This window comes from Centroberyx gerrardi, chromosome 16, assembly GCF_048128805.1.
Source record: "Centroberyx gerrardi isolate f3 chromosome 16, fCenGer3.hap1.cur.20231027, whole genome shotgun sequence".
NCBI lineage: Eukaryota > Metazoa > Chordata > Actinopteri > Beryciformes > Berycidae > Centroberyx > Centroberyx gerrardi.
This window is the reverse complement of record NC_136012.1, coordinates 17065415-17087151: the sequence shown is the minus strand read 5'-3', so window position 1 is coordinate 17087151 and position 21737 is coordinate 17065415. Positions and strand designations below refer to the sequence as shown.

General features: G+C 42.7%; 2 protein-coding genes across 2 annotated transcripts; one reads left to right on the top strand and one right to left on the bottom strand.

Moving 5' to 3' along the window:
• Positions 1 to 1451: 1451 nt before the first annotated feature.
• fgf20b (fibroblast growth factor 20b) lies at positions 1452 to 3917 on the bottom strand. The gene is made up of 3 exons (XM_071923858.1): positions 3488 to 3917; positions 3086 to 3189; positions 1452 to 2838 (listed from the first exon to the last, which is right to left on the bottom strand). The coding sequence occupies exons 1-3, from the start codon at positions 3762 to 3764 to the stop codon at positions 2593 to 2595; spliced, it is 627 nt and encodes a 208-aa protein (XP_071779959.1). The 5' UTR covers positions 3765 to 3917; the 3' UTR covers positions 1452 to 2592.
• Positions 3918 to 4703: 786 nt separating this feature from the next.
• On the top strand, positions 4704 to 21287 carry micu3b (mitochondrial calcium uptake 3b). The gene is made up of 15 exons (XM_071923914.2): positions 4704 to 4966; positions 6198 to 6340; positions 9099 to 9130; positions 9393 to 9471; positions 11885 to 11932; positions 12054 to 12136; positions 12226 to 12297; positions 13291 to 13332; positions 15538 to 15633; positions 16340 to 16431; positions 16677 to 16848; positions 18179 to 18287; positions 19117 to 19274; positions 20027 to 20095; positions 21154 to 21287. The coding sequence occupies exons 1-14, from the start codon at positions 4704 to 4706 to the stop codon at positions 20093 to 20095; spliced, it is 1458 nt and encodes a 485-aa protein (XP_071780015.1). The 3' UTR covers positions 21154 to 21287.
• Positions 21288 to 21737: the final 450 nt, after the last annotated feature.

Sequence of the window (21737 nt, the reverse complement as noted above, 5' to 3'; positions counted from 1 at the left end):
AAAACATCGGTTAAGCAAGTGCCAAAGAGCACTTCTGGGCATCAGGTATCACAAGTCAGGATTTCCAGCGTGTTTAGAGAGATGACCTTCAAAATGTCAAAAAGGGGGGCGGAGGGGGTTACGCTCTTACATTTACACAAAGTCTGTTTTTCATGGCCGGGGAGGCGGAATGGCGTCGAGCCCTACTTTGAAATGCTAGTCCCTTTGGAGATCTTGGTCGCTCATGCAGCACACTACTGACAGTGAGCTGAGGCTGCCGGTCAGAATCAAACTAAGAACGGGACAGGGTAGGAGTGAAGTCAGTTAAACACAACTCAACTTTTTTTATGGTTTTAAGTTGTCAGCCCAGCATTTCTACTTTTCAAAAAACAGGGAAAAAAAACACACACACATCCCTCGCAGTTCTTTTGCATGTCGTAATAGGAATGCGTGTGTTTATGTGGTGGACAGGGGATGTCCATGTGCACATAGGTTATAATACACACTATGATACTGTCATTAATTGAAGAGAGAAATGTGTTGATGTTCAAGGTGTGCAGGTGGGAAAGTCCCATAGTATCACAGACAGGAGAGAGTTGGCAGCAGGGTTGACTCCCCATATCAAGACACCCACTGGCTTGCCATCACACAGATGCTGAGATCACAGGCTTAGCTTTCATGCTTCAACACAGATCTCCTCCCAACCATAGAGGAAACTGCACAGAGATATGAGATAGTGGCTTTCTTTTTAATAAATCACTAATTCAGCTGTTGTTTCGCGATCATACGCTCTGCAACCTCAAAATCCCGTGTTTCCCCCATAACATTCTTTTGGTTAGTCGAACAGCTCGATGCCGACGCGCGGAGTGTCACGTCTTTTCTCCCTTTGAAGACAGGCCCCTATAAATATTTTGGTCCATCTTTGAAAAAGCAGGGATATTGTAAGGCAATCTCTCTGTAAAACATTTTTGAAAAAGGAAATATGCAGTGCTTTTTTTTTTTTTTATAGCTGTCAGCAGACGAGAGGATAAAAAAATCAAGGGACACAACAGGTTTCGGTTCCTGGAGATGTGTTGGCCGCGTTGACTTTCATTGTTTAATAATACTTTTCAACGAGACTATGATTCTGAAACTGTCAACAGAGATTACTTAATCCTTATCGCTCTGACCTCCAGTTTTATACAGCTGCCAAGTTGCTGGGCCCGAGCTAAAGGTCAGTTTTTATTTGGCCCCGATCGTGTCATTGTGCGGCCACTACATTCACAGGATTCAGCAGAGAGGCTTTGAAGTTTTATGCGTGCATCGTGGTCTACGTCTTGTCTCTCAGCGTAATGGCGACCATAAAGAAAGACAACATTGATCTCGTGAAGTGGGTTTATATGTTTAAACTCACAAAATTTGAAAGACAAAGCCAACCAGCAAAGTACACTTCTTTGAAAATATTGATCTGTTAAAACTATAAATGTGGGGTTTAAAAGCAGACTGTGTGGTTACCAGTGGACACAGTGCCCATGGTGAGCAACAACAAACAAAATAGCTTCATTTCTGAACGTAGGCTGATAGAAACAAGAATTTAGGTCGTATTCTGAGCAGTTTATTGTTTGACAAGGAGTTTGTCTTCAGTTTGTTCACTTCAGATTCTGCTCTTGTAGCACATGTAACAGGAGTCATCAATCATCACTTTTGCTATAATTACCATGTCGAAAAGACACACAGAGTTTCCTGACATTAACGATCACCACTCACAGTCTCAGCGGTTTTCATAATATGCATTTAGATTGCAGTGGGGGTCATTTCAGAATTTTGCCAATATATTTAGCTGTTGTAGTCATAGTATATCAGTTGCTGAGACACCATAAAAGACACAATATGAGAACGCTTCTCTCAGAATAAAAGACATATGGTACAGTGTCTCAGTCTTTACATATCATTGATACAATTTCTAGTGGTTTTTCTATACTGCATGTATCTAACTGTAAAAATATATTCTCAAATAAATAAATATATAACATAAATATATGTATCTAAAATGAATAAATAAATTTGTACATTTTTGCTCTTTTCAAACAAGTCTAGACACAGGTAAGAAACAAAAAACTGAATTCCTTCAAAGTCCTTCTGAACAAACTAAGGCTCTCTGACACAGTACCCAAATAAAAATACCATTCTCATGATAGCACAGATTCCCATGGACTCCATGCCAACTGGCGTCTCTGTCCAACAGACACATCCGACCCGGCGCAGAGGAGACGCTCCCTGACCATTCAGCTCCTCTCTCTTTCTCTCCCTGCTCCGCTTCCCGTTCTTCTCCTATTCCACGCAGGTACTTTTAGGGTCGGGCCGGCCTCCGAAACAAACGACCCCCTCATGCTTGGCGTGCAGGTTGACAAAGTCAGACATTCTAGACTGTCTTCCTGGCCGCTGAGAGATGGCCCACGCATTCCTAGAAGAGGCCCCGGTGCCTTTATCCGTAACGCGGGCTACCTGCCGGCCGGGCTGCTGGCTCCACTGTCTACCAGCCTGGACTGGCCACATCCCCGCTCCCCTCTCTGCTCCCTGTGAGGGCTGCAGCGTTAGCAGCTATTCCTGATCTGGACCGGAGGCTGCCCGCTCTCAGCTGTGGCCCAGGATCTCCCTGTACAGCTCCGGCACACGGTCTGGGTCCACGGGCCTGGGCAAGAAGTGGGTGAACTTCTGATGCCGCCTGGACTTTGTCCCGTCCCTCGGCGTGCCGTCCTTGTTTAACGCCACAAAGTAACGCGTCCCTTTGTCTCCGTGCTTGTAGAGGTTGGAGGAGTATGTGTTGTACCAGTTCTCCTCAAACTGCTCCCTGAAGACACACTCAGCTGTGAGCTTTTCCTGGAAGGAGACAAAAAAAAGGTTACAACATAAAGTGCAGTTGACAAGGGCTGGATCCTGAGTCATGGTGCAGGAAATACAGAGACAAACTAATTGACATCACATCCATTCTTTGGAAAAAAAAACAAATTCTCCAGCTACAACAATATGGGGAATGAAACTCATATGGACAAAAACTGATGATTCAGACTGAAGATGGAAAAGATGCAACATGAATAAGCAAAAGATGGATGGGCTTGGTACTTACAGAGCCATACAGCTCTCCTTTGTCGTTCATCCCCAGGTAGAGTCCGCTGTCCACCCCTCTAATGCTTATCAACCCAACAGCAAGGCTTATGAATTCCAAAATACCTGGAGAAGAATAACACAGTTGTTCTGTACAGACTTTGACAAAGATGAAAGATTATGACCAAAGAGGTTGAACATGCAAATTCAACTCTACTGTGTTGGCATGTGCATTTTTTTTTTTTTGCAGGATTAGAAAAGTTTTAGAAAACAACAAACAACAAACAACATGAATGACATTATTATTATTGTTATTATTATAATTGTTGTTGTTATTATTGTTAATATTATAACTGTTGACCATGTTTTTTACTGGTTTATATTTGTGGGCTACCAACATGTTTTAAATAAACCCAATATTTACCAAAACGACTATGGTCCTTCCTCGTGCCTTGCACAGTGCCATCCGGAAGTATTTCCAGGTGAAATCCAGTCCTGCAGTACAACTGTCTCCTCCTGAGAATCCCCTTCAGGTGAGTTAAATCCGCCGTGGCGCTCCGGGAGAGCCTCTCCCCAGGTATGAGGTGCTCCCCCAGCAGCGCCGGACTGTCCCCAAGCGGGGTCAGGAGGAAATGGGACCCGACGTGTCCGACACCATCAACACCGTGCAAGAAGCCTCCAACTTCCCCCAGAGCAGCCATCGCGTAAACCTCGGCGGGTAAAGTTCAGTGAGGAGGTCCAGAGGGAGCGCTCTTGCGTAGTACCTGGTTGCCACTGTCACCTATTGCATGTTTACGTCCACCTCCGTTACTTAGCACATGTCCCCGTTGTGCAAGGACAGGCGGACAGGATTTCTCTCCCCTGGCATGGAACACACACCGCGCGCAAATCTCTGCTCGTTCACTGATTTCTTTTTTTTTGTTTTTTTTTTTGCCCTACCGCTGCGTCTTCATCAGTTGAGGTCTATAGGCTGCAGTTGCCGGTCAGATAGCCCTCATGTTGCATACCTGCTCATAGCGGATGGTGATGCCTCAGTGGGTCCAGCCGTGGCTTTGCGAGGAGGAGAGAGACGGGCTACAGAGGCAGCGGGGGGACTGAATCACTGCAGTGCAGGTAAAGGAGCCTCTTGGAGGTTTGCGCTCAAAGTGGCAGGGGTGGTGAGGCAGGTGCAAAACCACAGGACTAGTAATGGGCGGGGCTGTCACAGTTCAGACGTGCCCTGGCAGAGAGATTTTTTTCCTCCTCCCAAGGCATAAAATAAGGGAGAGAGAGAGAGAGAGAGAGAGAGAGAGAGAGAGAGAGAGAGAGAGAGAGAGAGAGAGAGAGAGAGTTGGAGGTAGGCTTACACAGAGAGAGACAAATGAGTAGACTTGCAACACTCCAAATTCAAAACAAATCTGCAAACACAAATTTCACTGCCACTAAAATCCACTCACAGGAGCTGAGAATGAACACAGCCACCTCTACTCCAAAGACCTGAACATGTTCCTTCACTCTCTCACCAGTCTGAAGCCCTTTAATCTGAGAGCTACTTCAGTCCTCTGGCAAAATACCCACGGCATGTCTCGCGAGGGAACGGAGCAGCAGGCAGGCGGCCGGCCCACGCTGCTGTCTCTTACGACACCTCAGTATAAACAACCATGGCTGCCCTGCGCAGGCTTATCTCCACATTCACCAACATCTCAAAATCAGGAACATTTACGGCCCGGAAACAAACATCCACAAAGGCAACAAAGGCGCTGAAACTTATCGCAGCTGGAGCGTGCGTCACCGCCGCGGCCGGCTCAGCGTATTATTATTATTTCTATTCGTTTCACGGTAGGCGCACAGGACTGGCAAGCCATGTCGAGGCTCGAGTTTTGCATCTGGCATTGCCATCAGTTTCTGCGACCGATAAGGTACAGTGGGACATTTGTGAAGCTGCGGTGCTTTTTGGTGACAACATGCAGCATGCCTGTAGCAAAAATCCCGTGCAATCTGAGAAGCGATGACCACGAATTTGCAGTTTTTTTTTAGGCTACATAATCACTAGCAGTAGTGAGCAGACATTACTGCATGCAGTTCAGGGCGTTTGGAGAGATAATTGCTTCATTTCGTGCACAAAAATCGCGATATGGATACTGTCCCGTCATCATAAGGGAGCTATCCGCGACCTTTGGTGCTGAAATGGCAAAATGGTCAAAGGCGTTTATTCTCAGGTCACGTGACCTAATTATTAGCATAAATAAATAAAGGTTTCGCTGCCTTTTCTTCTTCATGTGTTGCATAATTAATAGTTATGCTTACCTTATGCAAATGACGAGAAAATAGATGAATTATTTATGAATATATATATCTATATCATATGTGGGCCTATTACACACAAACACTTCCAGTATGATTACTTTATCTGTCCACTAGAAAAACACATGAAGTGACACACACTGCATATACAGTATTACTGCACATATTACACCGTCTATTTAGCTCTGACGTGTGTGCTGACATTGTTGAAAAGCCTTTCACAGATTACAGGATATGTAATAATATGTAAACCATGCAGCCGGGTTTGGTTTGCACACTTTCCCTCACACTGGGCTCCTTCCCTGGTGTCCTCGCTCAGCACCGTGGGGTGGGAGGGAGGTAACCTTGAGTGGTGGCTACAGACAGCAGGAATCCAGCGACACAGGAAACTGGACACGGGGGCTTGGCGGAGGGACTGACATTTGATGAGAGGGTGGGGGCGGTCGGAGGGGGTTTAATGGTTAAGCAGAGGGGGGCACACACATTCCCTGGGTGTTTGCTCTGTGCCCAGTGGACCTGGCACCCTGCCACCTGACAGAGAGATCCACTCTGTCTTCACCAATCCGGCCTTCTGATCTGGCTGGGTTTGAACATTTGTAGGGACATTATCTGCTGCACCGGGATGAAAAATAGGGCTGACATAACATGTGCCCCATTACTGAATTAAAGCTCGGGCCTCTTTGTTGTTCCATGTGACCGAGGCTTTTCGTGACAGGAAAAGCTTCCGTGGATTTCATAAAAAGCATTTTTCAGACTGTATTATCGCTGTTGATATCATTTGCAATATTTCATGATGGTGTGTGTGTGTGTGTGTGTGCGTGCGTGCGTGTGTGTGTGTGTTTACAGGCCAGGGCGTATGATCTGGATAATGGAGATGTGTACATGTCATCCTATGAGAACAGATTCCGCCTGTTCAGTTCGGTGGAGTTTGAGGGCCAATTCTACATGACTCCACTCAACTTCATCGAGTCTGTCACTCTGAACGAGCCCAAGAGTGAGTAAACTGTTAATCACATATAAGAGTTCCTTCCCAACATGATATATATCCAAAAAGGAGGATCCAGTCTGTAAAAGTGTTATCATTATATCAACCAAGGACTTGAGTTGCCTGATATTCTTTTAAAGTGCCATAATTTGTTTCAATTTTGTGCTATCAATCATTTTGTAAGAATAGGTATCGCATTTTTCAAATGGCTGATATTTAATTTTGTCATTAACTCTTCACATAATAATTACACCTATATATCAAAGTTCTATATAGGCTATTACACATCCAGTACCATACTTCCCTGCAAAGTACATTTTGATGCCATGACCAGGGTTTAGCTTTCATATGAACAAAAATGATACCTGTACATGCTATTAAATGATATGTAGTCTACTTTTGTACCAACAAAAGTGGATTGCTGAGGCAGGGGATGAACTTTAATGCCAATTTTCTTTGTTTGTCACTTGAAATGTAGTGGAGTAAAAGTATAAAGTCTCACGGGATGAACTTTAATGCCAATTTTAATTGCTCTTTGGCTTTATAGGGCAGAAGCCCATTTACCTCTTCTCAATCTGCCCGGACTGTAACTGTGTGGTGTATTGAGGATGCCACAGAACCTGTATTATCTAACTATGCATCATATTTTATGAGCTTATTGTATGTTTTGCATGTAAAACAAAGTAACTGCAAAGTAACTAGTAGTTACAGCTGTCAGATAAATGTATTGAAGTACAAAGTACAATATTTCCCTCTTGAAATGTAGTGGAGTAAAAGTATAAAGTCTCATGGGATGAACTTTAATGCCAATTTTCTTTGTTTGTCACTGCTCTTTGGCTTTATAGGGCAGAAAAGCCCATTTACCTCTTCTCAATCTGCCCGGACTGTAACTGTGTGGTGTATTGAGGATGCCACAGAACATGTATTATCTTTGATTTAAGTTACAGCACTGTGGAGAATATCAACTAGATTTGTAGGCAGCCATTTGCTTAATTACACAACAGGAGCCATCAGATAAATCCCTGCTCCTCCATTCTCCAATTACTTGAGATTTGAAAGGTCCCAGTGTTGTTTTCTGGAGCACACTTGTTGTGAAGGCTTTGTGAAGTGACACTGAATAAGTTGTGGCTCGAAGTGCTTTAGTCATAACACCTGCATAAAGATAGACATCTTTACCAGCAGCCCCACTTTTATGGCTCATTTATGTGGCAACACACTCGCAGAGACTGAGAGAAACCAAACAACATGGCCTGGATGTTGCGTTCATCATCATGTTATAAATGCAACGATAACGACGTTCTGATTACTTTGATTGATTATAATTTCTGTCTTGTGACCTGCTAATGTTTCAGACGTGGCTTCACTGGCACGTAATGAGGGACATAAATGAGAAGCCGTAATGTGAATAGCAAACATTGTGTCATCGCTCTCTGGTTGCTAATGGCAAATGTGTTACGAAATAGTAATCGTGGTGTTTTATGGTTATACTGTGGCTGTAAAGAGAGATTTGTTTTTGCCATTCCTGTGGATGTTTAAGAAGGCCTTGGAGGTGGCCATTATACATCAGTGATGGTCGTGATGGTTTAATTTTGGGAGATAGCACATCAAGGAGAGGCGGATGGTGGGTGGGGTAAAGGGGAAGATGGAGGAGGGAGTTTTTTCCAGAAGATGAAGCAGTTATGGCCTTTCAGCAGTGAACCGAACTGACAGATTGTCTGTTGGGCAGGCAGCAGTGGTGGAAAAAGTAGCAATACCATAATGGAAAAATATTCTAGTAAAAGTCCTGCATTCAAAATTGTACTTAAATGAAAGTATAGAAGTATCAAAAGTGAAAGCACTCATTCTGAAGAATGGTCTCTTTCAGTGTTCAATTATTGATGCATTGATGTTGTGCAGTTTAAACTCTAACAATGCATCATATTTTATGAGCTTATTGTATGTTTTGCATGTAAAACCTTATTCTGCAAAGTAACTAGTAACTACAGACGTCAGATAAATGTAGTGAAGTACAAAGTACAATATTTCCCTCTTGAAATGTATTGGAGTAAAAATATAAAGTCTCACAATATGGAAATACTCAAGTAAAGTGCCAGTACCTCAAAATTGTACTTAAGTACAGTACTTGAGTAAATGTACTTTGTTACTTTCCACCTCTGGCAGGCACCAGTATACGTCTGCTCCACATCGTTGTTAATTGACAGATGTCAAGTGAATTGCTGTTTGTATCATTTCATATTTCAGACAAAACAATAAATAATACTGTGCATGACTTATACCAGATCCCTAAAACCCGCAGGTTATGAAAAATCTCTATAAAAGCATACATGAGCAGGACATGAGCTACATGCGTACATCGAGGACAATATCTCTTTAGCTTTATCTTCACTTGTTCATTCAGACACCTCACTTTGCTGGAGAGCAAGCAATCATAAGGCAATCATAATCCCAGCTTTAGGGACAGGCTTTAAAATGTGTCAGTGGAGGGTTATTGTCACTGTTATCGTGGCAGCGCTGCGATAGGCCGATGTGATTTACCCAGCCAGGTGTTTTTACGATTCCTCCGCCTTATCTGCTGCTTTATTGACGATTGGAATGCCTTCCTGATACACAGACGGTGTTGCTGCCCGCTCTTGTGCCCGGCCGTCCACACAAGACGCCTGTTTTCACTTTTGTTTCCCACCATATGCTCATTTACAGAATGTATGATCATTATTAAGTCTAAGTCACAAGCATTGTCAGCTACTAACCATTAACCTTGTTTTTTTAGGTAAGAGAATATGGAAGTCCCTCACAAAAAAGGTGAGTAGCTCTGGGCTCTTAGCACTTGGCTCATATTCAGTCTTTGTAAATAAATGCTAAATTACACAAAAGAACCAAAGATCCTCAATAAATGAAGACCCTCACCTCCTCATTATTGTATAGATCTTAAGGTGAAGCTCCTCTTTATCTGTGTAAAACCCTCGTAATCGCTGTAATAGCAACAACATTGCATTGAGATGTGATTATCTAGTGCATTGAGGTTTTTGAAATGAGCATTTGGGATTTTCTTGTATTCTTGAAGGACTTAGAGAAGATACTGGCTGATACCCCTCCTATTTGGAAAGGATCATCTAATTTGTTTAGAAATCTTCGTGAACGAGGTAAGGGAACCTGCTGCTTGGTCTGTTGCTGTGATGTAATGCAGCTGTACATATAAATCAGGCTGGGTTTGTGACATACTATAATATCCTTTCATGCTTTTCTTTTTTTCTTTCTTTCTTTCTTTTAAAGCTATCATGCTCAAGCCTTCCATTTCTTGTCCAGAATATCAGGCTCTGCAATTCCCCCCCCCCCCCTCATATAATCCGGAGCAGAGAGTGTGAGCTGTAAATGCTATCTTATCTGTCCATCAGGCTGGTAATATGTTGTGAATTTGTTCTCAGGTAACCTAAGCAGGGCCCTTAAACAGAAAGGAAGATCCTCCCCAACTCTTAGAAATACAAAAAATGTGAGAAAAATGTAGTTTTGAGTACAGTAAACTTAACAGTCCGACAGTTTTGCGGCATTCCCTTTTACCAAACCCTGTCCTCCACTGAACCTAAGATATGGAAGGTGATGAAAATGTTCACCACAGCTCATGTCACTATAAAAACGAAGCCACAATTAGCAATGTTAATGTGCGTGAGTCCATGCAGCAGCGGGAATTTGATAGGCTTGTGGGTTGGTTTGTGTTGACACGCTTGTGCTCAACAAATAATGACAGCTTTGGAGAGGAAGAGACATCACAGTCTGTTCATATGTTAATTGACACTTTTTTGCACAGGCTCCTCAAAGCCTGGAAGTACATGGGAGCATACACGGGTATTGCACTTGGTACATAAGGGGCGATCATGGGTGTGTTTGGAAAAAGAATCTGATTTCACTGAATGCGGGTTGTGAAATCATAAGCTCTGCGCTCTTTTTAAGAATTTCAATTCATAGTAAGCGTGCATAAAGAAAATAAAGTCGAACTTTGTCAGCATGAGCACAAAGCTCTTTTTTTAATTTTCCCACCTGGCGCTGCAGAGTCCCGCTCAGTTGGGTCAGACAACCTGGTGGTGCATCAGGTCTCACTGTTCTGCTCCCTCCTCTGTTGCTTTAGCTAAGTGCCAATGCTGGGATTTGGGGCTTTTAATCCTGCTGTTAAACGTTGCGGCTTTGTCAGGGAAAAAAGGACCGGATTGATCTGTGAACAAAGCCTCGCTTTAGAGAATGAGGGAGCTGTTTGAACCCAGCTATGTCGAGGCATGTCCCACTGGCCACCCCCCTGATCACCGCGGACATTATGAAGCCTAAGAATGGCATTGGATTACATCTCCGGGACTGCCACTCTGTATGAAGTGTTTCTGTGGAATTCTTTGTATTGTCTAACAACATCTACTTGAGCTCAGAGGCTGGGCTGGAGGGGGGCTCCCTCTCCCACAGTGAAGGTGTGTGGTATTGGTGAGACATGGCTGGAATCTTAAAAGTTTTTTTTTTTTCTTTCTTTCCCCTCAACCCATTTAAGCTTAAAAGGTCTTTGAAGCTAGAGATCTGTTGTCATTATAAGGCCCTACCTGCCAAACAGGGGGAGCCACGGCGAGAAGATCTTTGCACTTTGTCATGGGGGGAATTTTTAGATGAACTTTTCCCTAATGGCACGCATCGCTAATACTCTTTTCACACCTTAGTGTTTAGCTCATACATGCGTTTCACTGGCCTTTACATCGTCCTATCAGCCTCGCTGCATATTTCCAGCCTGATGTGTGAAACAGCACACCTCGGATTTGTTCAGCTTGGATTTGTTCAGCACCTTTTGCAGAGGAATTATAGAACCAGAGCAAAGAAAAGTTTGTTATTACATCTTTGTTTACCAACCACTGTTTTTTTTCCAGCCCTTTTGAGTGGCCCTTTTTCTGGAAATCTCCCTGCAGCAAACCTCGTACCTGAGTTCTTTTCCCATAACACCCGGAGCAGTCACCCAGAACTATCTGCGCTCGATTCTCTATCTTCCCCAGCAAACAAAGGCTTGGGAATGCTTTCAGAGGCAGAGGGACAAGCCTCCCCAGTCTGGAGAGACGGGCCTGACACTTACTCTTCCCTTCTCTGTGTGTCACGCAACAAAGGGAGCTGAAGGACACAAAGGAGAACACAAACCTGAATCGGGCATCCTCAATCAGTGACAGATCACTTGAGAATGTATTACACCTTGTTACCCAAACACGATCAGAAGCCGTAGGCCTTAAATTTGTTTGGGTTTGTGTTCAGATAGGTCAGCTCAGTTGTAAAGCCTCTGTTTGTGTGAGTGTGAGAACACCAAGCGTGAAGTAAAAGGCACCTTTTAAGATGTTATCAATAAGAGAGAGAAGATTACTTCTTGTCTGAAGGCATGCACTGTTTCTCGGGGAGGCTTATTTATCTTGGGCGCATGACTTTGAACATCTGTAAACACTTTGAGCTAATGGGTTTATGCTATTTGATGCCGTCTAATGTGTGAAGAAGTGGAACATTTTGGTTTTTGTTTCTCGGTTTGACAGATTTTTCTCTTCTTTTCAGGTGTCATCAGTTACACAGAGTACCTCTTCCTGCTCTGCATTTTAACAAGTCAGTATGCATTTCAACTGATTTAGGAAGACTTATGTTGGAACTTCTTTATCTGTTATATATGAAACAGATGAAAAAGGTGAATATATATATAATATAATTCTGTTTTGACTGCTTTCAGAGCCCCATGCAGGCTTCAAGATCGCCTTCAACATGTTTGATGCAGATGGAAATGAAATGGTGGACAAAAGGGAGTTCTTGGTGGTACGAGCCTCAACTTTTAAGAATATGTAAAATACCTTCACTCAGTGGCATTACATTCTGCATAATAACCTATCTTTTTTTTTTACTAGCTGGAGGAAATTTTCCGCAAGAAAAAGGACAGAAAGGAAGTTGACGAGGATGTGCAAAGATCTGACCAGCAGGTGAGAGTTGCTGGAGCTAACAGTCTTTCAGCAGGTGTTAAGACTTTGGCTTGAATCATAGATTTGAAGCTACTATGGCAGGTTTAGTGCTTGGAAGACTTGAGTAGAAACTTTGATATTCCTAGAGAGAATGTGTGTGTATGGGCTGCGCTGTTCCTACAGGGTAAAACATGCCTGCAGGCTTTCATCTTTTTAGCGTTGTCTTATGCAGCATGCAGGTGGATGTAAACAGGTAGATTTGAATAGAGTGATAAAAGAGACGCTTTGAGGTCTTATCACACACACACACACAGCACAGAAGAGCTTACTCTGTGGGCCAGGGACAAATGTTGGCATCTTTGGACAGTCTTACATTAAATCGAAGCCCGTATGACCATCAAAAGATCATTTGAATGGGTACTCTAGATTTCGAAATGTGATGATGCTTTTGAAGAAAACACAGTAGAGTTGATGGAGACTCTGGGTCCATTCATGAAGCTTAAGAATAGGATTACTAATCTAGGATCACCGGTCAAGTCACGTGACCGTAGCAACTTCACTACTGTATGACTTAAAGATCAATTTGTTGCTTATAAACTCATTTCCTAACAATATTCCCATCCTTACAAAAAAAGTCACATGTGAAAACCCACATGTGAATTCAAAGCACACGTGCTTTCTGGACACGTTGGTTTTCACGTTGTATTCTGATATCACGTGTTATTTTTACTTCAGATATAAAAAAAATCTAGTAATCGAGTCTAGATGAAGTGTTTTTTTGTCCATATGTGAACTTTCTTTTTCACATTTTCACCTGCCATTGGATATGTCAATATTTGTTTCACATGTCAAACCAACATGTGCCCGAAAACACACAAATGCACATGTGCTTTGAATTCACATGTGGGTTTTCACATGTGACTTTTTTGTAAGTGCTAAAATACTTCCCTGGACTGGATAATCTAATATTGTTCACTTTCTGCTCTGTTTCTGTTGTTCTCTTCTGCATTGTAGAGCCTGCAACTGTACGGTCATCAGAAATCCCATGCACACAGTGTATGTATTGCTCTGAACTATATTGCTTATTGCATGTAATTTTCTTCTTGCAGCATGCAGTCTCCTTAACTTAAGAAATTGTTTTGAGCTACCACAGAAAACACACATATCATTGGGGTTGACACCACGCATACTTGTCTATGTTAACACTAGATAAGCTCGTTCACATTGAAATTGAAATACATCATTGTCTGCTACAACATTATCTGACATATTGTCTTTGTGTTTGTGTGTGTGTGTGTGTGTGTGTGGTAGTCCTGGCTTGTGGATGGCCCCAGCAGCACAGATGATTTATGTACTAGCCTTTTGTCAGTGTTGGCCAAGCTATGGGCGCGGAGATTCCACTTCAAAAAGCTCTTACCTGAAGACTGACAACATTTCTCCCAGACCCCCATGTTTTATTTTTACAGTTTCTTGAAGAGTGGTATTTGGGCTCAGGTTACCTTTTGTGGTGGGTTTGACCATGAAGATCGCAACGCCAGTCAGGGAGAAGGCGCACTGTGTGAAAGGCACTCAACACACACACACACACAAGAGCTCGGCCTACAGCTGACACACAGAGACAAACTGAGCTTTACAGATACTGTTTGAAGACTTTGGGTTTAGGTGTGTCTTTTTTGTTTTGATTTGTTCTGCGTTACTCAAGGTGTCTTTCCAGCAAAAGTTCAAAAGTCAAATCTTTTCAAAAACACATAACAGGCATGTCTTCAAGCCTGCGGTTGGGCTTTCCCCAACATATTCTAATTACAAGCGTATCAGGATCTTTTCATGGGATGAGATGGGAATAGCGCGGCACATTAAAGACTTGTCCGTAATTAGCTGTGGGATCAAGTCATAAATCTCTCTCCGGTGAAAAGCGATGAAGCGCAGAGGAAGAGCTGTTTTATCAGCTGTCTCGCGTTCCCCCTCAGGCGTGGAAGATGAAAAAAAAACTAATAAGATAAATAAATATTATGAAATGAAGCAAGCCACACTTGAGAATATGTGTCGAGGGTGACTGGCTGTTTCTGGTCGGTTGTGTGTTGATGTTGCTTTTGAGTGAGGTGATGTCGAGACTTGAGAGGCATCTAGACTGGGCGAGAAATGACGGGTTGAAAAAACAGAATGAAAGCAGGAGGCATCAACACAGTTTGCTTCATAACTGGGAGTGAGAAATCATAGCTTTTCTAAACAACACAGATTGCCTGTGATCTTTTTGTTGCACATGACACCAATTACAAGCAAATTGTTGTTGACTGTTTCAGCACAGCAGCAGAAATACTAGTTTTCGTACCACAGCAGATGGGAGAGTGAACAGGCGTAGCGTAAACTATGATAATAATAATGATTGGTGAATCTTAGTTTAGGAGCATGACCTCATTGAGAAATATTGCACAGAGTGGCTTCCTTGTTTATTTGAGTCTTTCCACACAGCATTCATTGGGCGCCGCAGTGTAAAGTGTTCAGAACCGCACGTTTGGAACGTGTTGAAAGATTTCAATTTAGCGTGATCGTGCAGCGCTGCCAGTGTATTTCAACATATCGGAAAGGTTGTAGCCTGCACCATCCTCTGCCACACGTGAGCCACTGGCTTACAAACAATGAACAAAGACAGAAATCGTTCCAGAAATTATATTTAATCAAAATCTGACCCCATTTCACGAGAGTGGATGAAATGTACACCATAACCTGCATTTAGCTCACAGCTAAAGTATCAAATGATGATGTATTGGGCGGATTCAGTTGCATAGTTAACCTGGCATGAATCATTATTCAGGTTTCACGCCCTGTATGCCTTGGACATAGGCAGCTGTCTTGGCTAAATTTCCTGCCAAAAGGCTGCATGCACCACTGCAGGGCAGACTCTTGTCAGGCTTGATGGACTTTCTCTGATATGTCGGTGTCATCCCCCATAGCGTCTTGCTGTTGTTCTGCCTGTTTGAATAGATGTCAGATAGTTAGATGGGTGTCAGTCAGTCTGTTTATCTTTCTGTCTCTCTGACTCTATGGACAGTATGCTCACCTTTCTGTCCGTCAACTTGTCTCCTATTTCTGCCTGCTGCTCCGCCTGTGCATCTCTGTCCTCCTGCCTGCCGCAGTGTGCGTTGTGGGTGTCTGTCTGTCTGTCTGTCTGTCTGTCTTGTCCGTATTTCCTACTCCTAATCTAGGTAACATTTGCCAGATGTATTTTGTCCCCTAACAACTGTGCTTCAACTACCGCCACAGGTCCTTAAAAAAGACTGTCAGCATGTAGAGGCCCGCGGCATGTGGGATGTTCTCAGGCGGGGCACGAGTCAAGCTCTGTTTTCTGATCTCACCGAGGTAGTGATGCCCTCTTTAAGATGCTTCTTCATTCACTACAGTGGTCCCAGTTGATATCAGTTGTACTATACTATATACAACAGGTTCTGCTACACTGTATGACTGTCCTTACTACTTTTTTCAGAACAGACTCTTAAGTATGTATTGTGGGAGCACAGTAGAACAAGTTCTTCATGTCTATGTCTTCATTCTTTGTTAGTAACAATAAATATTTAAAGAGAAGTACTCTAATACTTGTAACAGAAGCAGCATCTGCAACAAGGAGGAGTGCATGTTACCAGACTGTACTGAACCTGCTGCATGGCACATGACTGTATGGTGGACAAATGGGAAATACTGGTTTCAGTCACAGTCAAATATTAACCATTAACTCTGAGTTGTTTAATGGCTGAACCTGGCTATTAACTAACATCTTTCAGCATCGTTCAGCATGGTTAGATGAATGTCATTGCCAATGTTTACCTGGTGTTGCCGTGTTTTGCTGTGAAAATGTGATAGAACCAAACATCCAGACTGCTGGAATTCAGATATAGATAGAAAATTCAGATCTTATACACATAGACTGGGTGAGTTATTATTTTAATGAGTTGTGCATTGTGGTTTGCTTGTCTTAGTGCTTGTATATGTCACATCTGGGATGGATATTGAAAGCTGTGTGGAAGCATGATGCAGTTACTGAATCACACATTGTTTTCCGCCCTGATAGCATGTGGATGAAAATACAACAGAGACGACACTGTTGGTGCATTTCTTCGGGAAAAAAGGCAAGGCCGAGCTGAACTTTGAAGATTTTTACAAGTAAGTCGAAAAACCTCTTGTGCGTCGACACTGCAATTAATCACGAATCCCTCACGAAAATATTATCTCACAGTGTAAAATTGTCATGAATCATTTTCTGTGGCACATTTCTTCTCCATTTATTCTGATTACACACTCGAATGCGTTGCGGTAGCTTCAGTCGCCGTGTCAAGTGTTCCTTTGTGTGTGTGTGAGCTACTGGTGGCGGTTCCTGTCAACAGTTACTGTCCGTCCCTCTCCTCCAGATTCATGGACAACCTGCAGACAGAAGTCCTTGAGATAGAGTTCCTCTCCTACTCCAAAGGCATGCCCACCGTCAGCGAGGAGGACTTTGCTCGGATCCTTCTGCGCTACACCGACCTGGACGACATCAGTGGATACCTGGAAAACGTGCGGCACAGCATGCCGGATGAAAAGGTGCGTTGTTCCCCTCAGTGTTTCCCTTTCTTTTCACCTTGTCACCTTATGTTATACCCTACAGCTCCCTATGCTCCTCTTAAAGTACCTTTACCCCCCCCCCCCCCTCATACCCTTACCTCCCATAATCCTTCACTCTGCCCTCATGCTACACAAAACCATAAACACTCTCTCATCCCTCTGCAATCTCTTTGCTTACACCACCTAACAACCAAGACAATCCATTGTTCCTCACAGAACTCATGCTTAAAGTAGTATATTTTCCTTGTTTTGGCTCACAGAAATCATTAAAAGTAGTTTATTTTCCTTGTTGAGTGTGGGATTTAATGTATAAATACATTTCAATACAATCTCCCTCTAAAAAAGTATTTTTCATTTCATTATCCAGCTTATTCCAGTCTTATAAATCCAGGAATCTGCATTAACTTCCTGGAAGCAATAATGTAGAATACTTTCAATGGAATGTATTACATGTTAAGGTGAGATATTATGTTGTATATGTGAGTTTGTGAGTATAAACTCTCCTCTGTCTCTCTCCGATACGCCCCAAGAGACTGTGAATTAGCTGCCGAGTGAAGCGTTCTCATTTTAGCTTTAATTTGTTTTTTCTCCTCGGCACACTGACCCGCGTGAAAAGAGGCTCGCAGCTCCTCAGCCGCCTCGAGTAGCCTGTTGCTAGATCTCCATTGATAATCAAGTGGGTCTCATCATTAGGCTGAGAGATATTTTATGGCACTCGCCTTGTTAAAACAGCAAAGCGTCACAGATTAGTCATTACTCCATTTGTTAAGCTGTGTGTGTTGCCTGTGTGGCGGGCCCCCCGGCGAGAGAAGGAGCTAGTAGCCGTGGGATGGTTGAGTGGAGATCAATAGGCCCAGTGTTTGAGTCATCAGCCAACTCTGAGATGTTTGGGGATTCATCCCTTTTGTTTTTGTTTATTTAAGTATCAGGTTAATCTGCTTTAGAAAAGTCTGCAAGCGGCCTGACCTCTTCCCAAAAAGCTACAATCCTCCCCCCGCTGTTGACAGCTCAGCATGTCCGTACCACGCAGGGAAAATCCAGCAATGTATACTCTGTCTGTTTGGATGTGTTATCTATCCGATGGCTTCAAGGTCCCGCAGACACTAAAGGATTCCCCCAGGATGAAAGGAAGCAGATTATGTATTGTGTGAATTGTAGCACTATCCTTTGTTGGAGTGTTGAGACATACAGCCGTTTGCTTTATGTGCCACTTCATGATTTCTCACATTACATACCACTGGGTTTTTGTTTCATGAATAAAGGTATTGTTGTTGTTTTTTTTTTTCAATAGACTTTTCTGTTTTTCCAGGGAATCACCTTTGAGGAGTTCAGGTCCTTTTTCCAGTTCCTGAACAACCTGGAGGATTTTACCATCGCCATGCAAATGTACAACTTTGCTAACCGCTCCATTGGTCAAGGTAAGTGTTGAAAAGCAGCATTTACAGCTGAGTTACTGGTTTAGATGTCAGGTAAATAGAGCTACTAGTTTTAAGTTTAATATACCAATACACTGTAGGCCTATTGTATTGGTATATTGAAAATAAAATGTGCAATAAGCCTAAGCACATTTTATTGTTTTCTCCTGGCACCTATTGCACACTCAACCGTCCTGGTGGGGAATCCCTCTTTGAATTGGCCCGCCCAAGTTTTTCTTCTGTTTTTTTTTTCTAATATGGTTTACTTGGGAGTTTTTCCTTGTCTTCACTGAGGGTCTCAAGTTGGTTGGTGCCGGGTAGACTAGGTTAGGCGATTACATAGGCCTTTTATGTCTTTTCAACATGCTATTTTCCTTTTACTCCCTGATGAAGGCATATTGCCGAAACATGTTGGAGTTTTTAACAAATTCAATATGAATACAATAAAGGCTTTTTTACTTTTTTAACTGAAGAAGAGTTGCCTTGGTCCTTTTCTTCTTTTTTCTATGCTATTTTCTGTCTTGTGCTTTCTTTTATTCCCTGTTTTATTTTATTTGCATATTGTATTGCATCATTTTGTTTCGTGATTGATTGTTGATTAGTTAGATCTAGGTAGGCACGTCCTCTATAAACTCTTTTAAGATGTTTGTGATGAAGGGTTATATACATAAACTTGACTGACTTGACTTTTACACCGCTGTGTATTAATATATTAAAATACCTCTCTAACATCATGTCTCAGTCATCATCTACCAGTTTTTAATACTGAAACACATTTCCCCTCTGCAGTACTTAACATTTCAGCTGGTCTCCTCCTTCTGTCCCCTCTCAGATGAGTTTACCCGGGCGGTCTACGTGGCTACGGACCTCAAGCTGACCCGCCACTTGGTCAACACAGTCTTCAAGATCTTCGACGAGGATCATGATGATAAGCTCAGCTTCAAGGAGTTCATCGGCGTCATGAGGGACCGGCTGCACCGCGGAGAGAGGGTAAGGCAGCCGGGGTCAGCAGCCCCCTGCCACGCCGGGTCGTTTAAACGCCATTTATCTCTCTTTTATGGCACTGGAGGTGACAGAAGTGATATGCCCACCCAGCCCACTCACTGCTTCCCTCAGCAGCCTGAGAGAGCAGGGACTAGTAGCACTGAAATAGAGCAAAGCCTGAAGCCTCTGTCTCAGGCCTGCACAGTAGCTGATTTGAAAGATACCAGCATTATCAGTCTTTCTGTCAGCTACATTCTTAATATGTAATCTCTCAAGGTAATTTTGTGTGGTGGAGCAGTGTGGAGCCGTGAGGAAATGGCCAACCGAGTCAAATGTAACACGAGGAAGGACAAATAGACAAATATGGGTGGATGCTGAGCACAGAAATACATGTTTGTTATCAAAACAAATGACTCTGGCATGATTACTAAAGCACCTATTAGCATGGCACCGGTAATACAAACAAACGCCAGGTTTCCACAAATTTGAGTAAGCACAAATTATGTCTTAATGGTTAGTTAATGATTTATTAAAACACCTCTATAACATCATGTCTCAATTACCCCCTTGCCAGTTTTTATTACTGAAACACATCTCACATCCGACAGGGTGATTGGTGATTTTTGTGAAATTCTACTGCCATCTAGCGGGCCACCATGAAATCAGTAGTCTCATAATATTTTTGCCTCCTTCCTCTCTCTCTCTCTCTCTCTCACACACACACACACACACACACACACACACACACATATTCGCAGGCCATCAGAGTGGAGGAGAAGTTCACATCTTTCAAGTCCTGTATGAAGAAGGAGCTTTCAGCCAAATAGGTAAAGCATTTTCCCACACTGTCCACTTTCTCCGATAAGCGATACTAGGTTTATTTTTGCAGCTGAATAATGTCACAATCATGTTTTTTATTTTTTTTTATGTTTTCCCAATAGAGTTGCACAGGCTCAGTATCTATCCCAGTATAGTCAGGCTTTTCAGATGTGTTTGAGGCCCTCTTACTCTCCTCACCCGCAGCATTGAGTTACACTGTAATATTAACGCCTGATCAACTGCTACCAGATACCAGCTTAAGTCTGCATACATGAGCAGTGAGCGGTGCAGTTTAAAACCGTATGAATGTTTCAAAGGAAATGCACCTCTCAAACAAGGACTTGGTAATCTTTCCTGATAAAACTCTAGAGAGGATTTATAACACTTGATATGCACGTTTTTCCAAGCAGTGCCGACATATGAGAAATAAGAATATGGTCTCCATGTCTTTTCTGCATACAGAAATAGAGCTAGCCTTCGTTTAGCCTCATTATTACAAGCTTTTGAGCTTTTTTAAAATATTTTTAACATGCATACCCTCATATAAACTCATATCCACTCCAATAATTTGGATTACCTACCAATTTTGACCATTGTCACTAATTTCAATGTAGACTTACTTGCTTATCCCTTTCAAAATGAAAGCAGATACCTGGGAGAGCCGTTACTAATGGCTGACTGTTTAAAACTCTAAAACTCACATAGGGAGTGAAAAACTCATATGTGTGCTGAAAATGTTCCATCTACAGCTGTAGTCACTGAAGAAGTCCCAGTTTTTACTGCATGCTTGCAAAACTACTGCTGCACTTGTGCTCCATGCCTAGTTGATTAAGAGACACTAGAGCTTTGTTTCACAGTATTCTAATTTGGTTCGACTGTATAATGTTCAAGAAAGAATCGCCTGCAGTACTAATGCAGGGAAGATGCAGGATAAGTGTATGAAGGAGGGCTAAAATGTGAAATACACATTATTCATCCCATTCTGCTTTCCTTGTGGTAAAGTTACAGTGTGTATCCCAATGTAATTTGCATCTCTCGGAACATTTTCTTTCTGTGTTGTCACCAGGTGAAGATTTCAAGGCCAGTGCACCTCTTTCAGCCTGGACGAGTTCTGTCTCCATGTGCTTTCTGTCAGAAGAGGAGGAACGATGCATGTCGCAATGTCTGCATAAACTGTCTTATTGCACTCTCTTAGACGTCTTAAAACCAAACAGGATGTGGTACAAAACAGGATGCTGTCAATCTGATGGGAAGATATTGCAAGTGGTCAAAGAAAAAAAAAAAGGAGTGACCCTTGTTGAAACTAATGAGCAACTCGACTTAACACAGTACTGCAGGTTGTTTAGACTGTAATTTGCACTAACTTAGTAGTTTGTCTACCAAATTTTGCCTGTTACGAAGATATTGAACTATTTATTGATTCATCTATTTGTGAATATATTTATCAGTTTAAGTTTATTAACACTGAGCATCTTATTTATTCGTCTGAAAGGCCACTTTGTGTTATCATTGGGTGCCGGCTGCTGCTCTGCCACTATGTATTGTTCAATGTGACTCCCTCTCTGTCCCAAGCCTGATTCGTTCTCTGTACAGTGGGTGCATTGCTAACATACTTTCTCCTTAGCTCGTCCGCTCTGCAGCCCCCTGCAC